At 35.6% G+C, this 24,429-nt stretch overlaps 1 protein-coding gene across 6 annotated transcripts in view; it reads right to left on the minus strand.

Annotated features, from left to right (window-relative positions):
• Positions 1 to 24,429, minus strand: part of AHI1 (Abelson helper integration site 1) — a 223,063-nt gene that overhangs the window by 136,219 nt on the left and 62,415 nt on the right. For all 6 annotated transcript variants that reach the window (XM_069599286.1, XM_069599285.1, XM_069599289.1 and 3 more), the window contains 6 exons: positions 22,243 to 22,366; positions 17,259 to 17,488; positions 15,432 to 15,538; positions 12,870 to 12,988; positions 10,159 to 10,289; positions 8,451 to 8,591 (listed from right to left, as the gene is read on the minus strand). In XM_069599286.1, coding sequence (XP_069455387.1) covers positions 8,451 to 8,591; positions 10,159 to 10,289; positions 12,870 to 12,988; positions 15,432 to 15,538; positions 17,259 to 17,488; positions 22,243 to 22,366 — 852 coding nt within the window. The remainder of the gene's footprint in view (positions 1 to 8,450; positions 8,592 to 10,158; positions 10,290 to 12,869; positions 12,989 to 15,431; positions 15,539 to 17,258; positions 17,489 to 22,242; positions 22,367 to 24,429) is intronic.

Raw genomic sequence — 24,429 nt, forward strand, 5'->3', positions numbered from 1 at the left:
GTTCCTTTAAGCTCTATGCTTCTAACACTTAAAGCTTTCTAAATCATTATTATATAGGCCACAATTAGGGTATGATGTTGCAATTTGATAACTGTACCTCTTCACTTTGCCATTTTCTCATGTTAATTTAGCTCTAACCTAACTATGTTGAAAACTCAGTTCTAACAGTCTCATCCCTATCCTTCCATGACTCTGAGAGGTACACTAGAGCAGGCCCTGGGAATACAAAGACACTGCCTGCCTTTTGGGGGTCTGAAGTTTTGGAGGTCAACAAGAAATTCATGCTGTGTGCTGAGTGGTACTGCAAAGCAATGGACAAGGTGCTGAGAACACAAAGGTGACAACTTTTGTGTCATTTCCTTTCCTTCCTATATCCAAAATACTTCTAAATTTATCTTCTTTCATATAAAATTTAGGATTCTACATTTTACATAATTTAAAAAGTTCTTAAAATGTTTTCACAACTGACACTCTATCCTGATTTATATATATAAGTTCAGTGCTTTTGTGTATGTTCTGGGCTTAATCATAAAAAATAAAGTGGTTTGCTCAGGATATTTTTATCTTTATAGGAGGAAGAATGGAGGAAATAAGATATTTTAATCCTGTGCCTTTTGTATTTGAAGAGAATACAAGGTTTGTCATTATTAAAATTTATGTGTACTTATGTTATTAACTTCATAATAAAAATATAACTAAAAAATAGCACAGTCTTTCTTTTACACTATATTAACAGTAAGATTTCCTTTTGGTTCAACATTTAATACCTTTGGTCAACATCTGTTATTACACGTAGCCCTGTTACTGTACATAATTATCTTACTGGATACCTTATGCGTGCATGCATGCTAAGTCGCTTTAGTCATGTCCGACTCTTTGCAACCCCGTGGATGTAGCCCACCAAGCTCCTCTGTCCATGGGACTCTCCAGGCAAGAATACTGGAGTGGGTTGCCATGCTCTCCTCCCGGGGACCTTCCCAATCCAGGGACTGAACCTGTGTCTTTGTCTGTCTCTGCATTGGCAGGCGGGTTCTTCACTCCTAGCACCACCTGGGAAGCCCAGATACCTCATAAATATTTCTATTTCTAATTATGATACTATTACTATAAGCTGGTGAGTCTACTGCTTTAGTGTCTCAGCGTTCTGCAGTTATGTAGCAGCCTCCTCCTTTTCCTTTCACGTTTGCTTCCTGAAGAGAATTTCTGTGGTCTGAATGTTATGTTCCCCTAAAATTCCTATCCTGAAGTCCTAACTCCCATGATGATGATATTAGAAGGTGAGGCTTTGGGAAGGTGATTAGGTCATGAGAGCAGAGCCCTCATGAATGGCCTTAGTGCCCTTATATAAGAGGCCTCAGAGAGCTCCCTTGCCCCTTCCACCATATGAAGTAACAGCTAAAAGGTGCTATCTATGAATCAGAAAGGGCTCTCACTGGACACGGAATCTGTCAGTACCTTGATCTCGGACTTCCTAGACTTCAAAACTAGAGAAATAAATAGTTTACTGCTACAGAAAACAGCTAGGATTTCCCTGCTGTAGACTGCTCCGTATATCAATGCTCCATATCTTTGCTTTCTAGTTTCATTTTATCCTTTAACAGAACACTGAGATGAGATAGAAAATTATTTTAATTTTTCAGCTGAAAAAACACATGTAGAAATGATAAATTTTTTGACCAGTGTCAAATAGAAAGTGATATCCTTTTGTCTAGAACCAAAATGCTCTAGTTCCTTCTTCAGCCTTTCCCTCCACACTGTTGTCTATTTCGAACAGTACCATTTTTTTTGTTTTGGGGGTATTTTAAAAAGCACCAATGTAAGAATAACAAAATGCCTGGACAGGAATTGTTGACTACATTTTCCACAGGCCCTGAATCCTTAAATGACACAAGCTTTCTATCAGAGTATTCATCGTGTCTGTAATATTAAAACAGATGCTTCACAATATGACCAAGAAACAGGTGGCTTTAATATGTCTTAACATTTGGCATGCATATGTGATAAACCACTTCAGCCGTGTTCAACTCTATGCTATGCTCTGGACCATACATAGCCCACCAGACTTCTCTGTCCAAAGGGTTCTCCAGGCAAGAATACTGGAGTGGGTTGCCATGCGATCTTAATTTCTCCTACTAATCTAATAACAGATATCCAAAATATTAACCTACAGACAGTTATATATGTTACAGCTTAATCTTATCCAAATATAAGGATTATATTATCCTTATATTATAGGATATATATATTATCCTTATATTATAGAACATATATATTATCCTTATATTATAGAACATATAAGGATAATACTATCCAAGTATAATATTAATATGTTTTTGAATCATTCATAATTTGTACTTCAAGAACACCATTAATTTATACACAAAACCACAGATGTCAAATTTCAACTAGACACTACTTTATTGCAAAGATATTGTAAAAGTAGTTATATTAAAATATTAATTAAAATAAAATTTAATATTACATAATAAATAAAATTCATATTTTGGACTATACTGAGAATATAATGGCTTAATGTATTATAATTATCTCCAACATTTGCAAAGGAGTGAACAATTAATAATGATACTAGACAACCAAAGTTTTAATTTTTAGGGGTCTTCCTAAATATTAAAATTGAAAACAAATGCTACATTTCACCACAGGTATATATGGCTACCTTCTTCAGTTACTTCATGAAATACAAAATACAAAAACTAAATTAGTAGTGTAGCAGATAGTTTAATGTTTTAAAAACACAGGCTCTGGAGTTAGACAGTCTGGCAAGTGACATCATTTTATCAACTGTGTGACATCATTCAGGTTGATTTCCCTGGCCATCAGTTTTACCATCTGCAAAATGAGGATAATACTGGCATCTACCTTGCGAGGACTGGGAAAGACTGTAAAGATAATGTATGTAAAATGCTAATTAGAGTAGGGAATACTTAATAAATAAACAAATAAATGCTTGATAGCAGAAATACTTGATAAATGTTAGCTACTACAACTACCACTATTATTATTAGACCCAAATTTACTAATTAATCGTATTGATCATGTCTTTCATTCTTTATTTTTATAAAATTTAAGGGTGGATAATTCTGTTCTATGGATTTACTGCACATCAGTAATATGACAGGTTAGGTATAGGACCTTATAAATAAACACCATGGGCTTATTGTTACTAGGCAAGTTCTGTAACAAAAATTTTATAGGAATGTAAAGGTATATATCACATGAACTCTGGTAAAGCATGTCACAATGTGAAAAATACACCTATCAACAATGACCAACAGAGGTGATCATTAATAAATATGAATTCTATAAATAAAATCATGTTTAGTGTCAACAGTAGGTTGCTTTTCAGTTCAACTATAATTCTCCCAGAGGTTTAATGAACTACTTAGGAACTATAAAAGATAGGAAAAGCACATGGTTCTGATTCCTGGGTTTCACAGCCCTGTTCAACTTGGCACACAATAGATGCTCAATAAAGATCTGCTTTGTTTCAAACACAATGACAGAAAAGCACTCCAGAGTTAATGCTGACTCAGAGGACATACTGCCACCTAGAGAAAAATTAGGCTCATTACCTGGAATTATTATACAATGCTGACAACTCTGAAAACTAGGCTTGATCCTACATAAAATACTACATGTATATTCAATACATGTCAGCATTCTGCCTGCTGCTGTGTCACTTCAGTCGTGTCTGACTCTGTGCGACCCCACAGACGGCAGCCCACCAGGCTCCTCTGTCTCTGGGATTCTCCAGGCAAGAACACTGGAGTGAGTTGCCATTTCCTTCTCCAATGCATGAAAGTGAAAAGCGAGAGTGAAGTCGCTCAGTTGTGTCCGACCGTCAGCGACCCCATGGACTGCAGCCTTCCAGGCTCCCCCATCCACGGGATTTTCCAGGCAAGAGTACTGGAGTGGGATGCCATTGCCTTCTCCTAGGTACCACTTAAAAAAAAGACAAATAGGTCTCCAACTTTACTTCCCACAAAGTACAGATAATACAAAAAAATCACGTTTCACAGAGACGAAGAATAAATGGTTTTGTAGGAACAAAAAAAGGTTTGCATATTAGACAATCAAAAGCTAATATTTCAGGAAATCTGCTAAAAAGTTTTGTGTAGTAAATGAAAGCATGTATTCCAAGTCCAGACTGTATGGATCCAAGTCCTGGTTCCCATAAAAGAGGGATAATTATGGTACCAACCTCATAAGATTATTGTGAAAACTTAAATACATGTAAAGTGCTTAAAATAGTACCAGGTCCATGCAAAACGCTTCATATCAGATGTAATTACCAATAAATGTAGAACAAGATCCTACATTCTGAGGTAGGCAAGTATTGATTAATAACAGAACATTAATTGCTAAAGTCTAGCTTCATAAATTTAATTCAGGAGAAGCCGTTTCTCTGACTAGTACTCTGTTATTATGGGAATCCTAAAAGTACATTATTTGTGGTACCTTGTGACTAAATTTTGTATTACTAGATGATTAACTCTTTCAACATCAGGCAAATACAACTGCCTTCTGAAAGTAAAAATCATATTTCTTACCAAAAAAAGCAAAAAGTCAGTAGAATGAAAGACCCAGAAGACCACAACCTGAACATATGCTTAACAGGGAAAGATGCTTGCTGACTCTTCACAGATTTTGCTAGAACTGAAAGATGGATGATACATTTAGCTACCATTGTGGTCTCATTCACAGCTTATTTAGCTGATTAAAAAAAAAAAAAAAAAGAACTTGCTCCATTTTCCTTGAAAATTGCCTAAACGTATCAGCGGCTCTGATAAACACTATTTAAAAAAATCATGTAACTGTTTTAGATCTTTCAATTTTAATATCATGAAAACACTTATGTAAAACTACAGGCAAACTTTATTTTCAGACAAGAAAATTTGAGCAAAATAGTTCTATGTTAAAAGATAAATAAAATATAAGGTAAAACTATAATAGATCAGTAATAAATACCATAATTTTCACTGAAAAAAATTCAAAGACTTCATGATTCTGGCTTGTATTTAATGAGTAAAACAGAGTCTGAAACAACTTTCCTTTTTTTCACAGTTATATACCATTTATGAGAACTGTGCTAAATCTTGAATTGCTTGAGAGTACGTAACGTTTTCTTAGGATGCTTCTTTTTAAAGATAGGCAGCGATGAGTTGGGAAAATGTGTTGAAGCCTTTTGAGTTTTGCTCATAAAGATAAGTCAGTATATCAAAAATGAACTGATGCTGCAAAAATAATTTTAATATGTGTATTATTTGAACATTTAAATTCCTAAAACACCATGGAAATCCCTCCTCTACATTAAGACAGTGTGGAAATAACATGATGTTCTTAATTTTATGCATTTATTTTCTAAAACAACTGAGCTAGAAAGATATAAAAGGAAAAGGCTGACTAACAGAAAGAAAGAAAAAAAAAACCCCTGTTTTCAGTTTCATTCCAAAGAGATGCTATCAGCATATGAAAACAAAAGTTCCCATAAAGTCAAGTGTATACTGGTTGGATGAGCATAACTGTCCATTTTATCTTTTTTGTTTTAATATGGTCCTTATCAACTTACCTGACTTTGCTGGTGGCTCAGACGGTAAAGCGTCTGTCTACAATGCGGGAGACCTGGGTTCGATCCCTGGGTTGGGAAGATCCCCTGGAGAAGGAAATGGCAATCCACTCCAGTACTATTGCCTGGAAAATCCCATGGACAGAGGAGCCTGGTAGGCTACACAGTCCATGGGGACACAAAGAGTTGGACATGACTGAGCAACTTCATTTTCACTTTCTACCAACTTACAAAGTACTTTCACAGTTCCTATCTCATGGCATCTTCACAAACAACTCTCGGAGGCAGGACAGGTAACAGCAGTAGTAGTAGGACCACAGTCCCAAATCAATGTGGAAGATGACTGTAGCCATGAAATTAAAAGACGCTTGCTTCTCAGAAGAAAAGCAATGACAAACCTACACAGCGTATTAAAAAGCAGAGACACTACTTTGCCTACAAAGGTCCATATAGTCAAAGCTATGATTTTTCCAGTAGTCATGTACAGATCTGAGAGCTGGATAATAAAAAAGGCTGAGCACTGAAGAATTGATGCCTTCAAACTGTGGTGCAGGAAAAGATTCTTGAGAGTCCCCTGGACAGCAAGGAGGTCAAATCAGTCAATCCTAAAGGAAATCAGCCCTGAATATTCGCTGGAAGGACTGATGCTGAAGCGGAAGTTCCAATACTGTGGCCACCTGAGGTGAAGAGCCAACTCACTGGAAAAGACCCTGAAGCTGGGAAAGATTGAAGGCAGGAGAAGGGGATGACAGAGGATGAGATGGTTGGATGGCATCACCGACTCAATGGACATGAGTTTGAGCAAGCTCCGGGAGATGGTGAAGGACAGGGAAGCCTGGCAGTCCGTGCAGCTGCAGAGTCAGACACAGCTGAGCAACTGAACAGCAACAGTAGGACCATTCACTAGACAGGGAAATCGGAGCGCCAGGAAGGCTTGTGCAAGATCACCAAAGAAAGAGAACGGAGCCTAAAACCAATGCTTTCAAATACTTGGCTCTTCCTACATATGATTCTAGAATGGACTCCTTAGTCTAAAAACCTACTGTTGAAAAAATAAATGGACAAACCTAATCTAATGATGAACTTGTATCAAAGACAAAAAGTAAACTGAAGAAAAAAGATAGAGGTGGAGCTTGAAATTGCATTTGTAGTGAAAATTTCAAAAGCAAACTAGAAATTGAATGAAAACTGTTGTGAAACTTCTTAAGAGTTTGAGGAAATAACTGTATACCTATTTCCTGAATAACAGCCCCAATTACAAAGTAATGAGGTATAACTCTTTTTTTTTCTGTGAAGATTAAAAATGTATAAAAGAAAGACCTGTCTCAGGACCTATGTTTGAACTAGACAACAAATTTGGACACTGGATGATTTGAGAAATCTACTTGTCTTTTCCTGTGATCAGGCAGTATTGACTTTTGCTAAATTGACTGTTAGTAAATGGTATTGTGTTGTTTAACAATTCACCATTAGTAATAGTGTTCTGTAAATTTGAATATGTGTTACAGAAATTCATTATTTCTTCTCTGTAAAATTCTTTAAAACAAGATAAATCTCAAACTTACATATATTCTCTAAAATAACTCACCTATAAAGAAATAAGATTTATGCTATGATCAAAACTTCAGGTTTACAGCTTAATTCAATTGTCTAACAACTTAGCACTTATCACAAACATTAACCGATTCACACTGTGTTAATGTAGGAAGCTTAACCACTTGCATTTCACTAATTTAAAAGATTCTGTCCAAATAGTTTCACAACATTATCTAAATGCATATTTATTTATTTATGTACTTATGACATTGTGTGTAAATCATCTTAGCAAGAATGGTGAATGGTATACTAAACAAACTAAAGAGTATAAAAACCATTTATTTTTGTATAAGAATTAACACATGAAGAAAATGGAACTGCAATTTTGAGAGTGTCATCACTATCAATACCACACAGAACAACGAAATCCTAATTTCAGGTCAGAAATTAAGGAAATATATGAAAAACCGAATAAATCCAAATGATTCGAATAACGCCATAGAGTGAGTGAAGTCGCTCAGTTGTATCCGACTCTTTGCGACCCCATGGACTATAGCCTACCAGGCTTCACAGACCATGGGATTTTCCAGGCAAGAGTACTGGAGTGGGTTGCCAATAATGCCATACTATTCCTTAAAAATGTACTCAAAGTCTATTTCCTTATTATTTTGCAAAATTAAAGAACAGTGTGATTTTAATGTAGAAAAAGGCATTTTTGCTGAGGCTTGACTTTTTTTCCCTTCCTTTTTAAAGTTTATTTTTAATTGGAGAATAATTGTTTTACTATGTTGTATTGGTTTCTGCTGTACAACAAAGTCAATCAACTATAAGTGATTTTTTGGTCTTCTGATTTTTTATGTTAAGAAACTCTCAGAAAATCATAACTTATTTAAACTGTGCTTTAGTTAAAAAGAAAAACAAAGAATAAGAAATTAACTCAATATTCAAGTAAAAACATTACAGATTCACATACCCTAAATGTTATTTACCTTTTAAAGTTAGAGATACTCCCAAATCGTTTTTAGGTGAATTTTATTTATTTAAATTGATCTATGAAGAGAATGACCACCTTTCTATGATTACAATACAAGAGCACAACCATTATGTATACTTTTGATGATATTTAAATTCCATAATAAAAATGCTCATGACAAAATAAAATGTTATAATAATATGATCTTTTTAAAGCTGCTTGGCCTTCATAATACATTCAAGAGAGTTTTGTTAATACAAAGAATGACAGTTTTCACAGAGCTCATAATTTCCAATTCAGCTTAAAGGTAAAGGTTACTCTAAATATTCTCCCCTTATCAAGCAGCGGACTTACCACTGAAATCATAAATATATAGGAGAATTGGCTCATTCTGCCCAAATGCACAAAATGCAACCATATTTTCAAGTGGATGATAAGCAATGTCTCGAACTGGTGACTTGAATGGTAGGTCAGAATACATTGCTACTTGCTCTCCTAAATAAGAAAAGACATTCAATAATTTGTACTATCTCAGATATTTCTCATTAGAAGATTATCCTGCAACTTATCAAAACAAGATTTATGGTAAGTAATAATAAACCTCATGCTATTTACAGGAAAACATTAAATACTTATAGTTGAGCTGTTATTGTTTAGCTGGTAAGTCATGTCCGACTTTTGCAACCACTATATTAAACAATTATTTTTCATTCTCTTAGACTTCCTTCTTCTTCTTTTCAGTCTTGATGGAGTTTCAAGGCACAAACTAAAGACAAAAAGCTTGGAAGTAGAGATCTGAGATCTGATAGAGCTGAGCAAATGCCAGCTAAGAAACAACTCCATGGAGAACTATCAGGGAGGAATATCAGGACTAAAACTAAAGAAATTCTCTGGTTGGGGGAAGCTTAGTGAGGAATTAATTTTTCTTTTTTTTTTTTTTCCCTCAGAGGCTGTTTGATGTACCATCTGCCTTAAATATATATATATTTATACTATATATACTATATATATATATATATATATATATATATATATATATATACTATTAATGCAGAGAAGGCAATGGCACCCCACTCCAGTACTCTTGCCTGGAATATCCCAGGGATAGAGGAGCCTGGTGGGCTGCAGTCCATGGGGTCGCTAAGAATCGGACACGACTGAGCCACTTCACTTTCACTTTTCACTTTCATGCATTGGAGGAGGAAATGACAACCCACTCCAGTGTTCTTGCCTGGAGAATCCCAGGGACGGCGGAGCCTGGTGGGCTGCCGTCTATGGGGTCACACAGAGTCGGACACGACAGAAGCGACTTAGCAGCAGCAGCAGCAGCATACTATTAATGACTACAGCAGAAGTTTTGAAAATCAGAACTCAAAAAGCAAAGAAGAAAAACGAAATCCTAAGTGAACTGATTAGTCAAAAACGCCTAAAGGGAGAGATGAAAATAATAAAGATGAAGTCAAATAATGCTCATTTAAAAATTTTTAAAGTAAATTTTATATAATTCTATTGCTAAACAAATGTTTATAAAGTTTTGATTTTTCTTTCAAAAAAGCAAAGTGAAGCACAAATGAACTATCCAATGTAACAGTTTATTTTATTGAATAAATTGAATTATAGTAATTCAGGTAAATGGCTATTAAGTTTCAAATATCCAAAACTCTGATAGGAATATGTTTGTTTCTAATAAAAATGTACGGTAGATGGTTAACCATTTGTATACCTAGTTGAACTCTAAATTCAGTTCAGAACTGAATTTTGTATTACAGTCCCCATTAAATACTTCTGTGAGATCAACAATATCTCATTACCAGCAAGGAAAGAATAAATCTTAAATTATAATGCAAAATTCTAAATCCATGAAGATATCAAAACCACAAAGAATAGAATTAATATAAATTGAGACTGTAGCTGAATTTCATTATCAGCTTTCCAATTTTGAAAAACATAACTGAGAACTTAAAATCAGAATTTCCTTGAAAATTATTCCATAAAATGGCAGTTTTTATATTTCATCAGAAACAAAACAAATCTTTCTAAAGTTCAATGAAATGCTATTTACCTGTTTCTGGGTTCCAAACATATACTATACCATCCTCACTTCCAGCAAAGAGAAAAGTCCCACATGGTGTCAAAGTGCTATGAATCTTCTCTCGATAATTTGCTGCACCTACAAATTTCCTTGCTGCTAATCTAGAAACAAAAAGATTTTATAAATGTAACTTGTCTTACCCATTTCAATGACTAGTGGTAGAAAAACTTTTCAATACTTCATTTGTATTTGACAAGCAACTTGTGAGAATCTGTTACACAGGATACATTCCATGAGGGATAGAGAATAAAGTAGAGGGAGTTCCAGAGCTCAGGGAGCTTATAATTTAGCAGGAGAGAGAAGAAATGCACCAAAGAAGAATAGAAAGTGAATGTAGAAAGTGCCACAAAAGAAGAACAGAAAAAGTCCTTTGCAGATTTGGATAAGAGAGAGAGATGATTTCTAGCTACGGAGCAAAGAAGATGCATTTGAATTGGTAACTCAAAAACGAACAGAATTTTTATATTCTTATATTTTTTCCATGTGAAAAAATTTTAAAATCAATGAATACTTGATTGCTGCAGAAATATTAGAAAAACCATTACTGAATCATCTCTTAAATATGGCATGTACCCTTCTGGGCTTTTAAATGTGTGAATAATAACAACAGCTAACATTTTCAGTGCTTATTATGCGCCAGGTGGCTCAGACAGTAAAGAATCTGCCTGCAATGCGGGAGACCTGGGTTCAATCCCTGGGTTGGGAAGAACCCTGGAGAAGGGCATGGCAACCCACTCCAGTATTCCTGCCTGGAGAATCCCATGGACAGAGGAGCCTAGCAAGTTATAGTTCATGGGGTCACAAAGAGTCAGACATGACTGAGCGACTAAGCACAGCACAGCACAGGTACTATCATCATCATTGGTTTACAGAGAGGATATTACATATACTGCTCTGTTATTTGCTTTTTTCAGTCAACAATGAACCATGAATAATGGCTTTTCATGTCAGAAAATAAAAATTATGCATTATCATTTTAACAGGCATATATTATATCATTGCCTAAATGTATCTTAAGAGATTTTCTATTGTTGGGTAACTCTTAGGGTATTTCCAGCATCCTAAGAGTTATCCAACATGTTTCCCCTAGCACGAATATGATTTCTATGAACAACCTTGTGTGTGTGTGTGTGTGTGTGTATACACACACATTGCACTGTTTCACAATTATTTTCTTAACATAAATTCCTAAACCCAAGGTTACTAGGTCAAAACTTCTGCTATTTCTGTTAATTTAAGTATTGGGTTGGTCAGAAAATTCGTCAGGGTTTCTCTGTAAGGTGTTACGGAAAAACCCAAATGAATTTTTTGGCCAACCCAATACTTTACATCTATAAACTAGTTTATTACCCACAAAACACTTACGAGGATGGTGTAGTACTCTTCCATTTGTGTGAGGAGGAAAAGAGACTAATCAGTTAGTTTAAGGGATGGAACAGGCAGTATCTGACTATAAGCAGTTTTCCTCCAGAGCCTAAGTATGATCATGGGCTGAATACTATACTACTTAAAAAGAGAACAACTAAACTCTGCAGGCCTGGACTTCTAAAAATCTGGCTCAAATCTCTATTTGATTAGTCTCTCAGCATTCCTTAGCAAGAAACCAAAGCTCATATGGACTAACTCACTCTGCTTTGAACACAACTTCTATTATCCCACATCCTGACTTTATTCCAGGCTTTCTACCCTAGAGAGGACACTGCCATCTTATCTAAATTCTATCCACCCTTCAAGATTGAGCTCAAAGACCAGATTCTCCATAGAGCCTTGAATGTAAGGCTTTATTATAGCTATTCAGCTTCACTGTTACCATGAAAAACATAATCCTTTTACTATATATTTATATTCATTAAAAGATACTTATAAAGTACTTGCTACCTTCCAGGTATGATGTTGGGTATGATGTATAGAAAAAAAAAAATAGCAGATTCTATAATAGTCCTTGAAGATGTCACACTGTAGGCTAATTAAGTGTTTTGCAAGTTATTTTGGAGAGTACATCTACATTCTAAACTCCCGATGAACCAATTCTGCTTATCATTCTCCCACAGCACCCATACCACTGTCATGCTAGTCAAAAGCCCTCTCATTCAGGCATGATATTAGATCATACTACTATGCTAGACCAATATCACAGAGATAAAAGATAGTCCATGGCAAAAGTTTCTCCTTTTTTAATATGAAAATAAAAAGCAGTTGACTACATCTCAGCTTCAAAACTATTCATATTTGCGGTTAGATAATTGTTGCAGGGGCCTGTCTCATATGCTGCAGGATGCTCATTATCTCTGGTCTCTATCCACTTCCCAGGTGGCTCAGTGGTAAAGAATCCACCTGCCAATGCAGGAGCAGCAGGAGACACAGGTTGAATCCTTGGGTAGGGAAGATCCTCTGGAGGAGGAAATGACAACCCACTCCATCAGTCCTGCTGGGATAATTCCAGAGACACAGAAGCCTGGCAGGCTACAGTCCCTCAGGTCGCAAAGAGTCAGACACCACTGAGTAACTGAGTACAATCCACTAGATACTAGAATAAACATTTAGGTGTCTCTAGACTCTGCCAGAGGTCCCCTGAGGGACAAAATTCTCTAGTTGAGAACCACAGCTGCATTGTATAAATATGAATTAAATCATTACTTATTCTATGAGTGTTTAACCTGCAAATACTGAAATATACTTACATTCGGAGATCCATAATTCTCAAAGTACTGTCTTTGGTATGAATTAATAAACGTTTTCCATTGGGATGAACCTCCAAGTAACTTATCGGGATTCCCTTAAACTCACTCTCTTTAATTTCCTAAAATGAGTTTAAAAAGATTATGTAATATTACAACTACAAAATTTGTCTAAAGTTAAGCCCTTTTAAGTATACAAATTTAATTTTAAGAAGTCATTTTTAATTGCACAATGCAAGATGTTTTAAAATTGTTAGCAAAATTATTCCAAGTAAGTTCAAGTTAAGGATGAAAATAAAGCTGATAAAATGTAGTTTGGGGCTGCTAAGTAACACTATATTTAGTGTTTTTCTAGTATATTCTCAAATAAGAAGCACTTTCTGCAAACATGTCTTTTATTACTACATTGTCTGTTTATCATCATTTAAGAAATCTCAATTTCTAAGTTCAAAATTAAGTATAGAATTAGCTCTCAGTTCTCTTTCAGTTTCAGATGATTTCTTCATGCATTTACCTCCACTTGTCCTAAAAAAGATAAGTTATCAGCATCTTATTATGAAACAATTTAGTTTAGATTGTAATTTTAGGTTTTTCTGGATACTTAAAGCAGCTAAATCTTCTGGTTACAGAAGAAGTCTCTAAGTAGACCTGACTACTGATGTCAAGAAAGACACAAACACTGACGGAGAATCTGCCTGAACAAGCCATATATAAATAAGGACAATTTCCAAAATCCTTCTTGTTTGGATTACCAGGAGAAAGAAAACAATTGCAAATACAAAACTGTTTAAAGTCTGAAGAGTCAAGAGAAGGTCTGCTTTACTCTGCAGTCAGAATTCTGAATAGCATTCTTCTCCCTCGAGGTCCCCTTATTATTTTGCTCACTTCTCCTAGAAGGTCTCCTCTTCAGAGGTGGGTTGGCACCAATACAGGTGGGGTACAAACTGCTATAATCCTAATATCAGCAGTAGAATCCCCGGTTCTGCTGTTTGGTGCTGAAACCGGCTGCCAACCACTTTTTTACAAGTTCCAGAATAAAGTCAAACACTGACACCACAGATGGGGATTTTACTGAGCCCAACTACAATGATTTGGAGGTGAAGATGCACTGATGAAGGTCTGAGCACCTAGAGCAACACTTACACAGATGCAAACATGCAAAATAAAAAACAAGTCTGCATAACAAGTGTCAGGAATAAATTTGAGAAAAGAGTTGGCAGATTTAGTGTTTGTAGCATCTGTTAACGATTTCCTTCATATTTTTTCATATTCATGCTCAAGGTCTGGTGTTAAAGACCACACTCTACACCAAGGAGTAGAGCAAGCAACATGGACGCTTCATCTTAAGGGACAAATGAGCATAAGCTAGCATCCCCCACTCCACTGGTGGAAGAGAACCAAGTAAGAAATCGCAGTCTCCATCTGTCCCAGGCATAAGCTGTTAAAAGGACCTCCCATCCCTCATTTCCTCACTTTTTATATTTGACTGTCTCAAGTAACCACCAAGTGGCAGATTTCCAGGTGTATTTGCCTTTTGGTTACTACACAGAAGGAAAGAAAACACATGATTTTTAATATAAATAGCAGACTCTGTATTGCAGAAACAAATGACTAGAAATGTTGCCTTTGGAACCTTGCCAATATATCAATATATAAGTAATTAGAAAGTTCTTTGCAAAGTGTATGAAATTGCTACAACATGAATCCCAAGTCATCATTCATTAATCTGACAGACTAGATAAGAATGACTAAAAATAGAATAGACTGGGTTTTAAATTGATTTGACAGACTCAACAGATTTAACTAAAGTTGATGGAAATTCTTTTTCACACATCTTTTTTCAAACAGGGACAACTGCTACAATCTGTTATGAAGAACAAGAAAACCAAAGAACACAGCTATAGCGTATTTATATATATGACATATATATATATAAAACTCAAGTTTAATGACTTGTTTTGTATTTTTAGCTAAAACATACTAAATATACACCAACAAAGTTGCTTGGTATACAAGCCATCTTAAAAACACTCTCCTTAAAAAATGAGATTATTCATTTGTTTTAGCCAATTTAGTATAATTCAATGAGACAATTACTGTGATTAAATGATAGACCTCCTCATATTTATTAATATATAATCTTGATCACATAATTTTGAGAGATAGCACTGTTAACAAAACCTTAAGAATGGTGTTTCTAGTGATGCTTGCTATTGGACAAATAAAAAAAAGAATATGAATAGCAGAAAATATAAGTTGTTATGTATAGACGATAACATAACATATACCTCATTTTGCATAAATTTTACCAATGGATCCCTGAATACCAGAGTGCAACCTAAGGCTCAAAAATGTGAAAGGAAAGCCCAACCAAAATGAAGAAAATTTTCATTAAGTCACTATGTTATCAATTAGCTATCAGGAAAACACAATAACTGACTTTTGAGGGGCTGAGAAAAACTTAATTCCTTTGAAAGGAGTGAACAGAATGTCCTGCATCTTTTAAGTCATGTGATTTTTCCCAACTTTTTCAAATAAATCCCCAAGTATGAAGTGAAACTCTACCTTGTTTATGCTCCAGTGACGCACTGAGTGTTGTATATCATTGACTTTGACATACGTATTCCAAACAACAATCACCCCTGTGCAGTCTCCTGAATACATGTGGTGACCTATTTAAAAAAATAAAATTATGTAGGTAAAAATGATACACAGAAGTTGTTTCAACTATTATGAAATTAGGCAAACACATCCCAGTAAGACAAAAAATTGAAGTGCTATTAAAAGGTACTGTAGTTTAAAAAAAGCCCAAAAGGCAAACAATCAGATCCCAATTTTTTTCACCCTTTTGAGTTGCTTGTGATTTCTTCTGTCACCTACCTGAATTTGAAAACAAAACGAAATGAGCATCTCAGTTCATGTGTACATGGCTCAAATTCCAAAGCAAAACAAATTATTTGAATTTTCCAATATGATCTGTACTGCTCACTTTTATTAACCTATATAACCCATTTCACATTCCTGGAGAAACATCTATGCTCTAATATATACTGTTAGAATAATACCTGAGACCTGGTAGGAACTCAATAAATGATTAGGGAATTAATAAAATAATAAGTAACAGGTGCTCCAGTTTAACATCAATTCTGAAAGTCAAACCATCCTACAGTTAAATGGGACTTCAAAGGCCATCAGATTCAACTTCATAAACAATTAGGCATGTTTTAGAAACCATATGAACAGATGGCTGTTCAGCAACTGTGAATGCAATATTTTACACAAAGTATTAACATTTAGTGTATTCATGGAGAAGGAAATGGCAACCCATTCCAGTACTCTTGCCTGGAAAATCCCATGGATGGAGGAGCCTGGTAGGCTATCATCCATGTGGTCGCAGAGTCGGACTCGACTGAGATTTCACTTTCACTTTCACTTTAGCTTATTCAACTGTTGAAATGCTCTGCATGTGAGAATCTTCTTTCTAATTCTAAGTAAAGGAAAATTTGTTTTCTGTAGCTTTGGCTCTATTTCTACCTACTGGAGTAACACAGAAGGACTTCACTTTTTTCACACCTTAACCAAATACCTGAAGAAATTATTTATCTCCCTTTTATCATCTGAGCTACTTCTTCTATGACAGAGTTTTCAGATGCCTTTCTATCCTTGGTTGACCTTTCCTGAAGGGGTTCCTGCTTATAAACATCCTTATGGTTGAATTGAGTACATTAGAAATATTATTATTTTGATATGATCCCATACTAATTGTTTACAGCTATACAAACCTAATGTCTGAAATAACAGAAAAGGTGACTATTTAATAGATACAACAAATTTTAGTCTTTCAGCTGATAAAATAATTATATTTTATATCCTTGAAACATCATTTATAATATTCATATTCTAAGATTAAACCTTAAATAATTGCAAATTTCCCTCCCATAAACATGTGTTTATATACTTAAAAAATCTTGTTGCCACATTTAAAATACATATTTTCAACATTGTTCTGGGATCTTTCCTCCTATCTTCCTCAATTTTATCATTTACAGAAAAGGGTCCTTTAAGAAAACTACTAAGGGAACAATCACCAATCCAATGGAATATTTTCATAAATTTGGAACAGGACTGGTTGTTACAGCAAAGATTAGTTGAATCAAAATGCTTAGAAATGTACTGACTTTAAAATTAACTAACAACTACTGCAGTGCCAAATTTATGACCAGGTCTATCATATGATCTGCACAAACAATCTAAATATGCACAAACATATTTAATTTTATCTAATACAAAAAGTCCCTTTCAAGCTGAAATAATTATTATCCTAGTGGAACAAATTTTTTTAAAAATTCTTCACGTAACTAGCCTTCGATTTGAATATAATTTTAGACATACCTTCAATATCAAAACAGAGAGAGTTGATGAAACTCTTGTGATTGTCAAACTGTCGGATCAATACGGCAGGAGCCTGTCTCATATCAACTTTCCATATACGTATCACAGAATCATAGCATCCTGTCACCAGCAGCTCTCTTACAGCTGGGTGGAATTTAGCCGTGTAAACAAAAGAAGGATGAGGTAAAACTCTGAAAGTATTTGTATTGTTTATTTCATTTTTCCATATCCTGGAAAAGGATGAAAATGTTACATATTGCTTCTGAAAGGCAGACGTTTCTCTAAGAACCGATATACGAAATGAACTTTATGAGTAAGCAAATGACAACAACCAATGGTAAATTTTCTAATAAAAAAATAATCTGATCACATTATTTGATGACCAGACTTCTGTACATTTTGACAAAGCTATTTCTTTTACAGTTATTTTCAAGTATTATGTTAATTCATCTACTAATTGCAATCTATACTGCAAAATGTCTCTATTTTTTTTAAACCAACCTATTCTTGACATTGATTAAACACAATGCATAGCTGGTAAAATATTGCATCTAATAAAATATAAGTAAAAAATAAAATAGAGGAAGAAACTTCAATGATTTCTCATTTAGGTTGTGTATATCGCTTTTCCAAATTGCTTACAGTTGAGGACTTAATGTGGTACTCCATTAACTTTTTATTTGTAATTTCAAAGCATAATTAACATAAAGATCTCAAAGACTTAGAAGTCACTTTCAAATGACTATATAAGTACTTGAACAAAATAACATTAAAATAATTACAATATTTTATAGGAAACAGGTTATCTAACATTGAGTACTCATTTTTAATACTCATTACCTCTTCCTTTATATAACAGGTGATTTAAAAGAAATTAATATTGTTATTGCTATAGTCTTGACAAAAGTAAACCCTAAGAGTTAAACCAGCAGGTTAGCACTGGAGTGGGTTGCCATTGCCTTCTCCAAAGTCAATGTGTAAAAACAGACAAAATCTAGGAACAAACAGGTGCTTTATGAGTGTGAAGCACCTGATTTTTAAAAACTAAGGTTATCAGAATTAGAAGAATTTATTTTTTAACATGGGGATTTATAGTTTATCCTTTTTATTACTATCTAAGAAATGAAGCAAATTAAGTTTTTTTCAAAATTAACTATAGAAGAAAAACTACAGTTGCTATTCAAGAATAACATTCTATCAGCTTTCTCAGCAGCTGCTTAAAAATACAGGATATGATCTTCAACTACTAAGAATCCAAACTAGTAATGAAGGAAGTGAAAGACTGTTTTCAAGTAAAAGTAAAACACATGTGTCACTGCATAAACATTTTTACCATCGTGAAACTGTCAATGAACTCATGTAACATGAAATACAGTACTTAGTGGGAAAAAAAATCACTTATTTTGAGGGAATATTAAGGAGAATGCTGAAAGGAAAACTTCAGTTGCCTGCTAATAAATCTTAGCAGCGTCATCTGAAATGCTATATAACAAGAAGAAATGACAAGTGTATTGTAAAAAGAGCTCAATATAATTTGAACAGACACAATATTTTAACATAAGAATGAAGCTTTTTATATAAATGCTGAACTGGTATCAGTGATGGCTTTAGTCACGCAAGCAATGGGAGAATCTAAGATCAAAAGAAATGTATTACTGGGTTTGTGAAAAAAAAAAAATCAGACTGATCATAGCAGAAAACATTTATACACAAATCTGTAAAGACTAGATGAACATACAAAAAATTATTTAAATTTGGAAAGAAAAGAATATACCAAAGTTAAAACAGTAGGTGTGAAGAGAGGATGGAGTGAGAACATATTGGTATATTTGAGAGCCATTACTCATGGACAAGTTTTTCTGATTATATTGGGAGCTGCTGTTCTTCTTTTTCTTCAAATTTTACTGAAGATAACTAAAGATGGAGATTTAAATTAAACCCGTTTAGTAGAGAGCTAACCAGTGGAAAACAGTTACTCAGAAGATGCTAACAATAACAGGTGATGGTGACCTCAATGGAAGACAGAAGACCTGGCCAAAAACCCAATTTCTTGCCCCTTGCTTTCTGCAAGCATTCCTTATCTCTTTCAAAATCCCACTATCTTTTTATTTCTAGCCACAGTGATTCTCTTTTCACTCAGTTAATCCTTCACAATAGTATTTTAGGATGCCAACAGTCCTAAATTAGGATCAACCCCAAAGCTACACAAAGGAAAACGTATACTTTATACAACATATGTTATGTGAAGAAATCCAAGTTGACTTAAAAAAATGGTAAAATCAAAAAAAAAAAAAAAAGGTAAAACCTGAGCTGGGTCTTAAATGATGACTGTGAGCCCACCTTGGCTTACCATAGGCACTTAGATATTTGTTGGGTGAATGAGTTGGGCAGGAAGGGGAGGAGAAGCGCAGGAAGCCTAGGGAGAGTAGATAAGGTAACAGGGAGATGCCAAAGAAGATGAGATGTTAAGTGCGTTTCAGAAGTTTGTGTGAGCGATGCAGAGGGTACTATGGGAAGTGCACAAGAGAAAATGGGAGGTCAGTGAGGGCCATGTCTGTCATGCCACGCTACGGAACCAGAACATTTTTAAAAATTTAAATTTTTGGCAATCAAAGATTTTTTTAAAGTCAAGACATTATGAAAGATGGTTTTGGAAAGAATTTTAGCATAGCAGGGATGGAGGAGCTAGAGGGTGAATACTGGCAAAGCTTAGCAGCAACAGTTGAAGCAAAAAGATAACAAGGGCTTGAATTAAGGCAACAGCAGTGAAGACAGAAAGAATGTGACAGAATGTGAGCCTTTTAGGAGGGAAAACTGATACACTTCAGAACTACTTAGATGTGAAAAAGAAAGATGAGTAGCACTATTCTGAGTTCCCAGCTTGGGAGGCAGGGTAGATAAGGAGACACATTCAAAAATGTGGAGATGCAGAGAATGGACTTGTGGCCATGGTGGAGAGGGAGAGAGGAGAACAAGAAGCATCAACATAGATACACTATCAGGTGTAAGATGGATAGCTGGCGAGAAGCTGCTTTGCGGCACAGGGAGCCCAGTCTGGTGCTATGATGACCTGGAGGGATAGGATGGGGGAGGGGAGGGAAGCTAAGAAAGGAGGGGATGTATGTATAATTATGGCTGATTTATATGGTAGAAACCAACACCACATAGTAAGTTTTTTAAAATGTTTAAATTTTAAAAAAAGAACAAAACAAAAACTATATGAAGGTTAAAAACAGAAAACAAAATTTGGTGATTTCAGATTTGGATTTGTGGTACCACTGGGCAATCCAGGCAGAAGTGTGTTAACAGCTGAATTTGAAAAAGAGAAGGCGCTCGAAGTTATTAGCATACAAATGAGAGTCAAAGCTGAAAAAGATGAGAGAGAGCAGGATAAGCACACCAAACCACAGAACACACTGAATAAAGGATCGTGGGGACCCATATCTCTTTGTTAAGAGACATGAATAGAGATACACAAGGGTAAATTTATGAATGTGCGTGCTAAGTCGCTTCAGTCATGTCCAACTCTTTACGACACTATGGACTGTAGCCTGCCAGGCTCCTTTGTCCATGGGATTTCCCGGGCAAGAATACTGGAGTGGGTTGCCATTCCCTTCCTCAGGGTATCTTCCCGACCCAGGGATTGAACCCACAACCCTTATGTCTCTTGCATTGGCATGTGGGCTTTTTACCACCTGGGAAGCCCAAATTTACGGATATTAGGTGGCAAACCAGAGATAAATACAGGAATTTCATGTCTGGTTAAATTACACTGTAAATTTAAGGTAGTCACTTAATGAAAGTGGGAAGACTGTATAGAGAACTTAAGACTGTGCAAAGAACTTGAAGCACGGTAAGATTTGGTTAAATCTGCTGCTAGAGGAATAAGAAAAAAATAGCTAAATAAACATAAGCAAAAGGATTGCTCAGCAGAGATGAGAATTTATGGATTTTACGACTCTCAAATCCAAAGTCAAGGTCTTACCAAGGTTGTGCCTTTTTCTCTAGCATACCCTGGTGTCAGACAGAATGGTTACGCTTGAAAGAACAAGAAACCAGATGGGTTATTGAAGATATTGCTATGAGGGATTAATAGTAGGCTTCTAGTTCTCCGGTGGCTCTGACAGTAAAGAATCTACCTATACTGCAGGAGACCAGGTTTGATTCCTGAGTTGGGAAGATCCCCTGGAAAAGGGCATGGTGACCCACTCTAGTATTCTTACCTGGAGAATCCCATACACAGAGTAGCCTGGTGGGCTACAGTCCATAGGGTCTCAAAGAGTCAGACACGACTGAGCGACTAACACTACTACTTATTAAATTGGAAGGGGTTACATTAAGACTGACATTCTGAAAAATGCAAATATTTGAAAATCTATTACACTCTTAAAATGCAAGATGCATATTAATTTACTGACCCTACATTATGCATTGAGCAGCACCATGTCTTGGTCCCTGGATCCACCTAAACAGTACAGATGGAATCCCTGCCATCAACAGCTTGTATTCCAGGAAAAAAGATCTCAGTTGTTTAATAACTTCAAAGTATTAATCAAAACTGTACAAAATGACCATTTAAAGGCTTAGGATTAGAAACACTGTATATCACATAAATGAAATATATCTAACAGCATGTGTTTAGGAAAAAGTTTTCATAACTTATTTAATCAGTGAGTCTGTATGATGCATATTTATGACAGTCCCTTGATAAGAAAGACATAATTGAAGCATAAGAGCAGTTATATCACTTTACATTCTATTTCCTCTCTTTGAGGGCATGCAGCATACACCGAGGATGAGATGGTTAGATAGCATCACTGACTCAATGGACTTGAGTTTGAGCATCCAGGAGTATCCAGGAGACACTGAATGACAGGAAAGCCTGGCATGCTGCAATCCATACGGTTTCAAAGAGTCAGATACAACTTAGTGACTGAACAACAACAAGCATACACAGAAGTGAGTACTTCTGAAGTATACTAACCTGGCAGTGCCATCAGATGATGCAGTAAGAATATAACGATCGTCTTTTGACCAGCAAAGATCATAAATGATATTGAGGTGGCCACACAATTCTCTCATGAAACGTCCAGAAGGAATTTCGTATACTAATGAAAATATTCCCCAAATTAGCAAGTTTTCAGACAGAGGATTCTTAACAATAATATAAAAATCCATCATTTATAATAATTTGTACATAAGGTAAGCACTGTCTATAAGAATATTATCACTAAAGACATTTTCAGTATGAAAAAAGGTCAAAATCTACTTAAAAGATTTCAATTGCTTTAGATACAAGAACTTATATACCTAAAATTTTACAATATGCTACAATTAACAATTATTCTGATCTCTTTTCAAAGCAATCCTAATAATCATTAATAATCAACTTATTAAACAGATAACTTTTAAATTACAATTCACTTCAAAGATTCTGTAATTTGGGCTTTTATGAAAAAAGTATTATTTTATCTGAAAATCAATCAAAGTTCAAGCAAAATTTAACTATTCGAAGCAATGAGAAACTTAAACTCAGCTACTGTGAGAGAAAAATTCCAATACTAAAAATGATAGGGGAATTAATAGAGATTTAATCTGATAAACAAGGCATTGTGGTACTGTTATGTTATGTATACAGTAAAACCTTCTAACAACACAGAACAACAGTTTCCATGTCTCTGCTTCCACCTAGTGGTAAAACCAACCGCTGTTTGAAATACTACGTACAGAAGAACTGCTATAGCAAAATAAGAAAGTAAAGTAAGTCAAGTCACTCAGTCGTGTCCAACTCTTTGTGACCCTGTGGACTGCAGCCCACCAGGCTCCTCAGTCCATGGGATTCTCCAGGCAAGAATACTGGAGTGGGTTGCCATTTCCTTCTCCAGGGGATCTTCCCAACTCAGGGATCGAACCCGGGTCTCCGCAACTGGAGGCAGACGCTTTAACCTCTGAGCCACCAGGGAAGCCCCTATAGCAAAATAAAGACCTTGGAAAATCTGCTCCACCATAAAAGCAATAAGAACACTGGCAAAAATTGTCAAAATTAACTTTTTCAAAATTTTGGGAATTAAAGGCTTATAACAATCCGAGGAGCATTTTACTAAAGAAAAACATATGAATATTGGCAACAACAGTGAGCTCTGTGGTGTTTTAAGTTGTCCTGTTCCCATTTTCCTCTCCCAAGCTCCAGAGTAGCCTTGAAAACCAACAGCCTTGAAACTACAAAGAATAGTAGCCTCGCATCTATGAGATGGGGCAGAAAAGGCCTTAAGACCTCCAAAGCCCATCCCCGAGACAAAACTGTTAGACAGTTTGGCAGCTTCCTGCAAGGCTCCATTCTCAGGGCCTGGCTTTATCTGACCTGGTTCTGAGCATGCTCTGCGTGAAGAGTCCTAACCCTGGGGTGCATAAAATAATCAGCAGTGTGGCCCTCTGAGGCAGTGATACCAGGAAGAAGAAGCTGATCAAAGAACTTAAAAGGAAATACTGGGAATGAGATGTCCATAGGGTACTTTGAAAAGCTCCAGTATATTCCAGGGAATTGAGAAGAACACATACACATCAATGGCTGTGCACATACTTGTGCAAGACAGACTTGAAAGGCCTTGTATCTTACTGTGACTGCCCCGGGGAAGCTCTGTGCAAACAGAAAGTGAAGGCTAAGGTAGAGTTGTAAACTCTCTACTTTAGCACTGGAAACCTATCCCAACACACACACACACACACACACACACACACACACAGCGCCCTTCGGTACTGGCGGGGACACCTGTTTACTCAAGGATATTTAAAAATCCCTCTCTAACCATCAGCTGACCACCAAGCTAGCAAGGCAAAAATTCCAGGGGTAGCACCTCACAAGGAATAAAGACTAGGAAAATAACTATACAGATAACAACAACAGATCCCAGGTGGGCAGATGGAGGTGGGTAAGTAAGGGAATCTGATTTCCAGAGCTGCCACATTATAATATATAAAATATTCAGTTTTCAAGGGAGACACACACATATACACAAAACACAAAAGTACGGCCACACACAGGAAAAAAAAGCAGTCAGCAGAAACTGTCTATGACACCTAGTTAAATACTTTAAACCCTTTCTTAAAAGTATGTTCAAAGAACTAAAGAAAACCACATCTAAAGAACGAAGGTGTGAGAATTATTTCTTAC

Source organism: Ovis canadensis, chromosome 8 (assembly GCF_042477335.2).
Source record: "Ovis canadensis isolate MfBH-ARS-UI-01 breed Bighorn chromosome 8, ARS-UI_OviCan_v2, whole genome shotgun sequence".
NCBI lineage: Eukaryota > Metazoa > Chordata > Mammalia > Artiodactyla > Bovidae > Ovis > Ovis canadensis.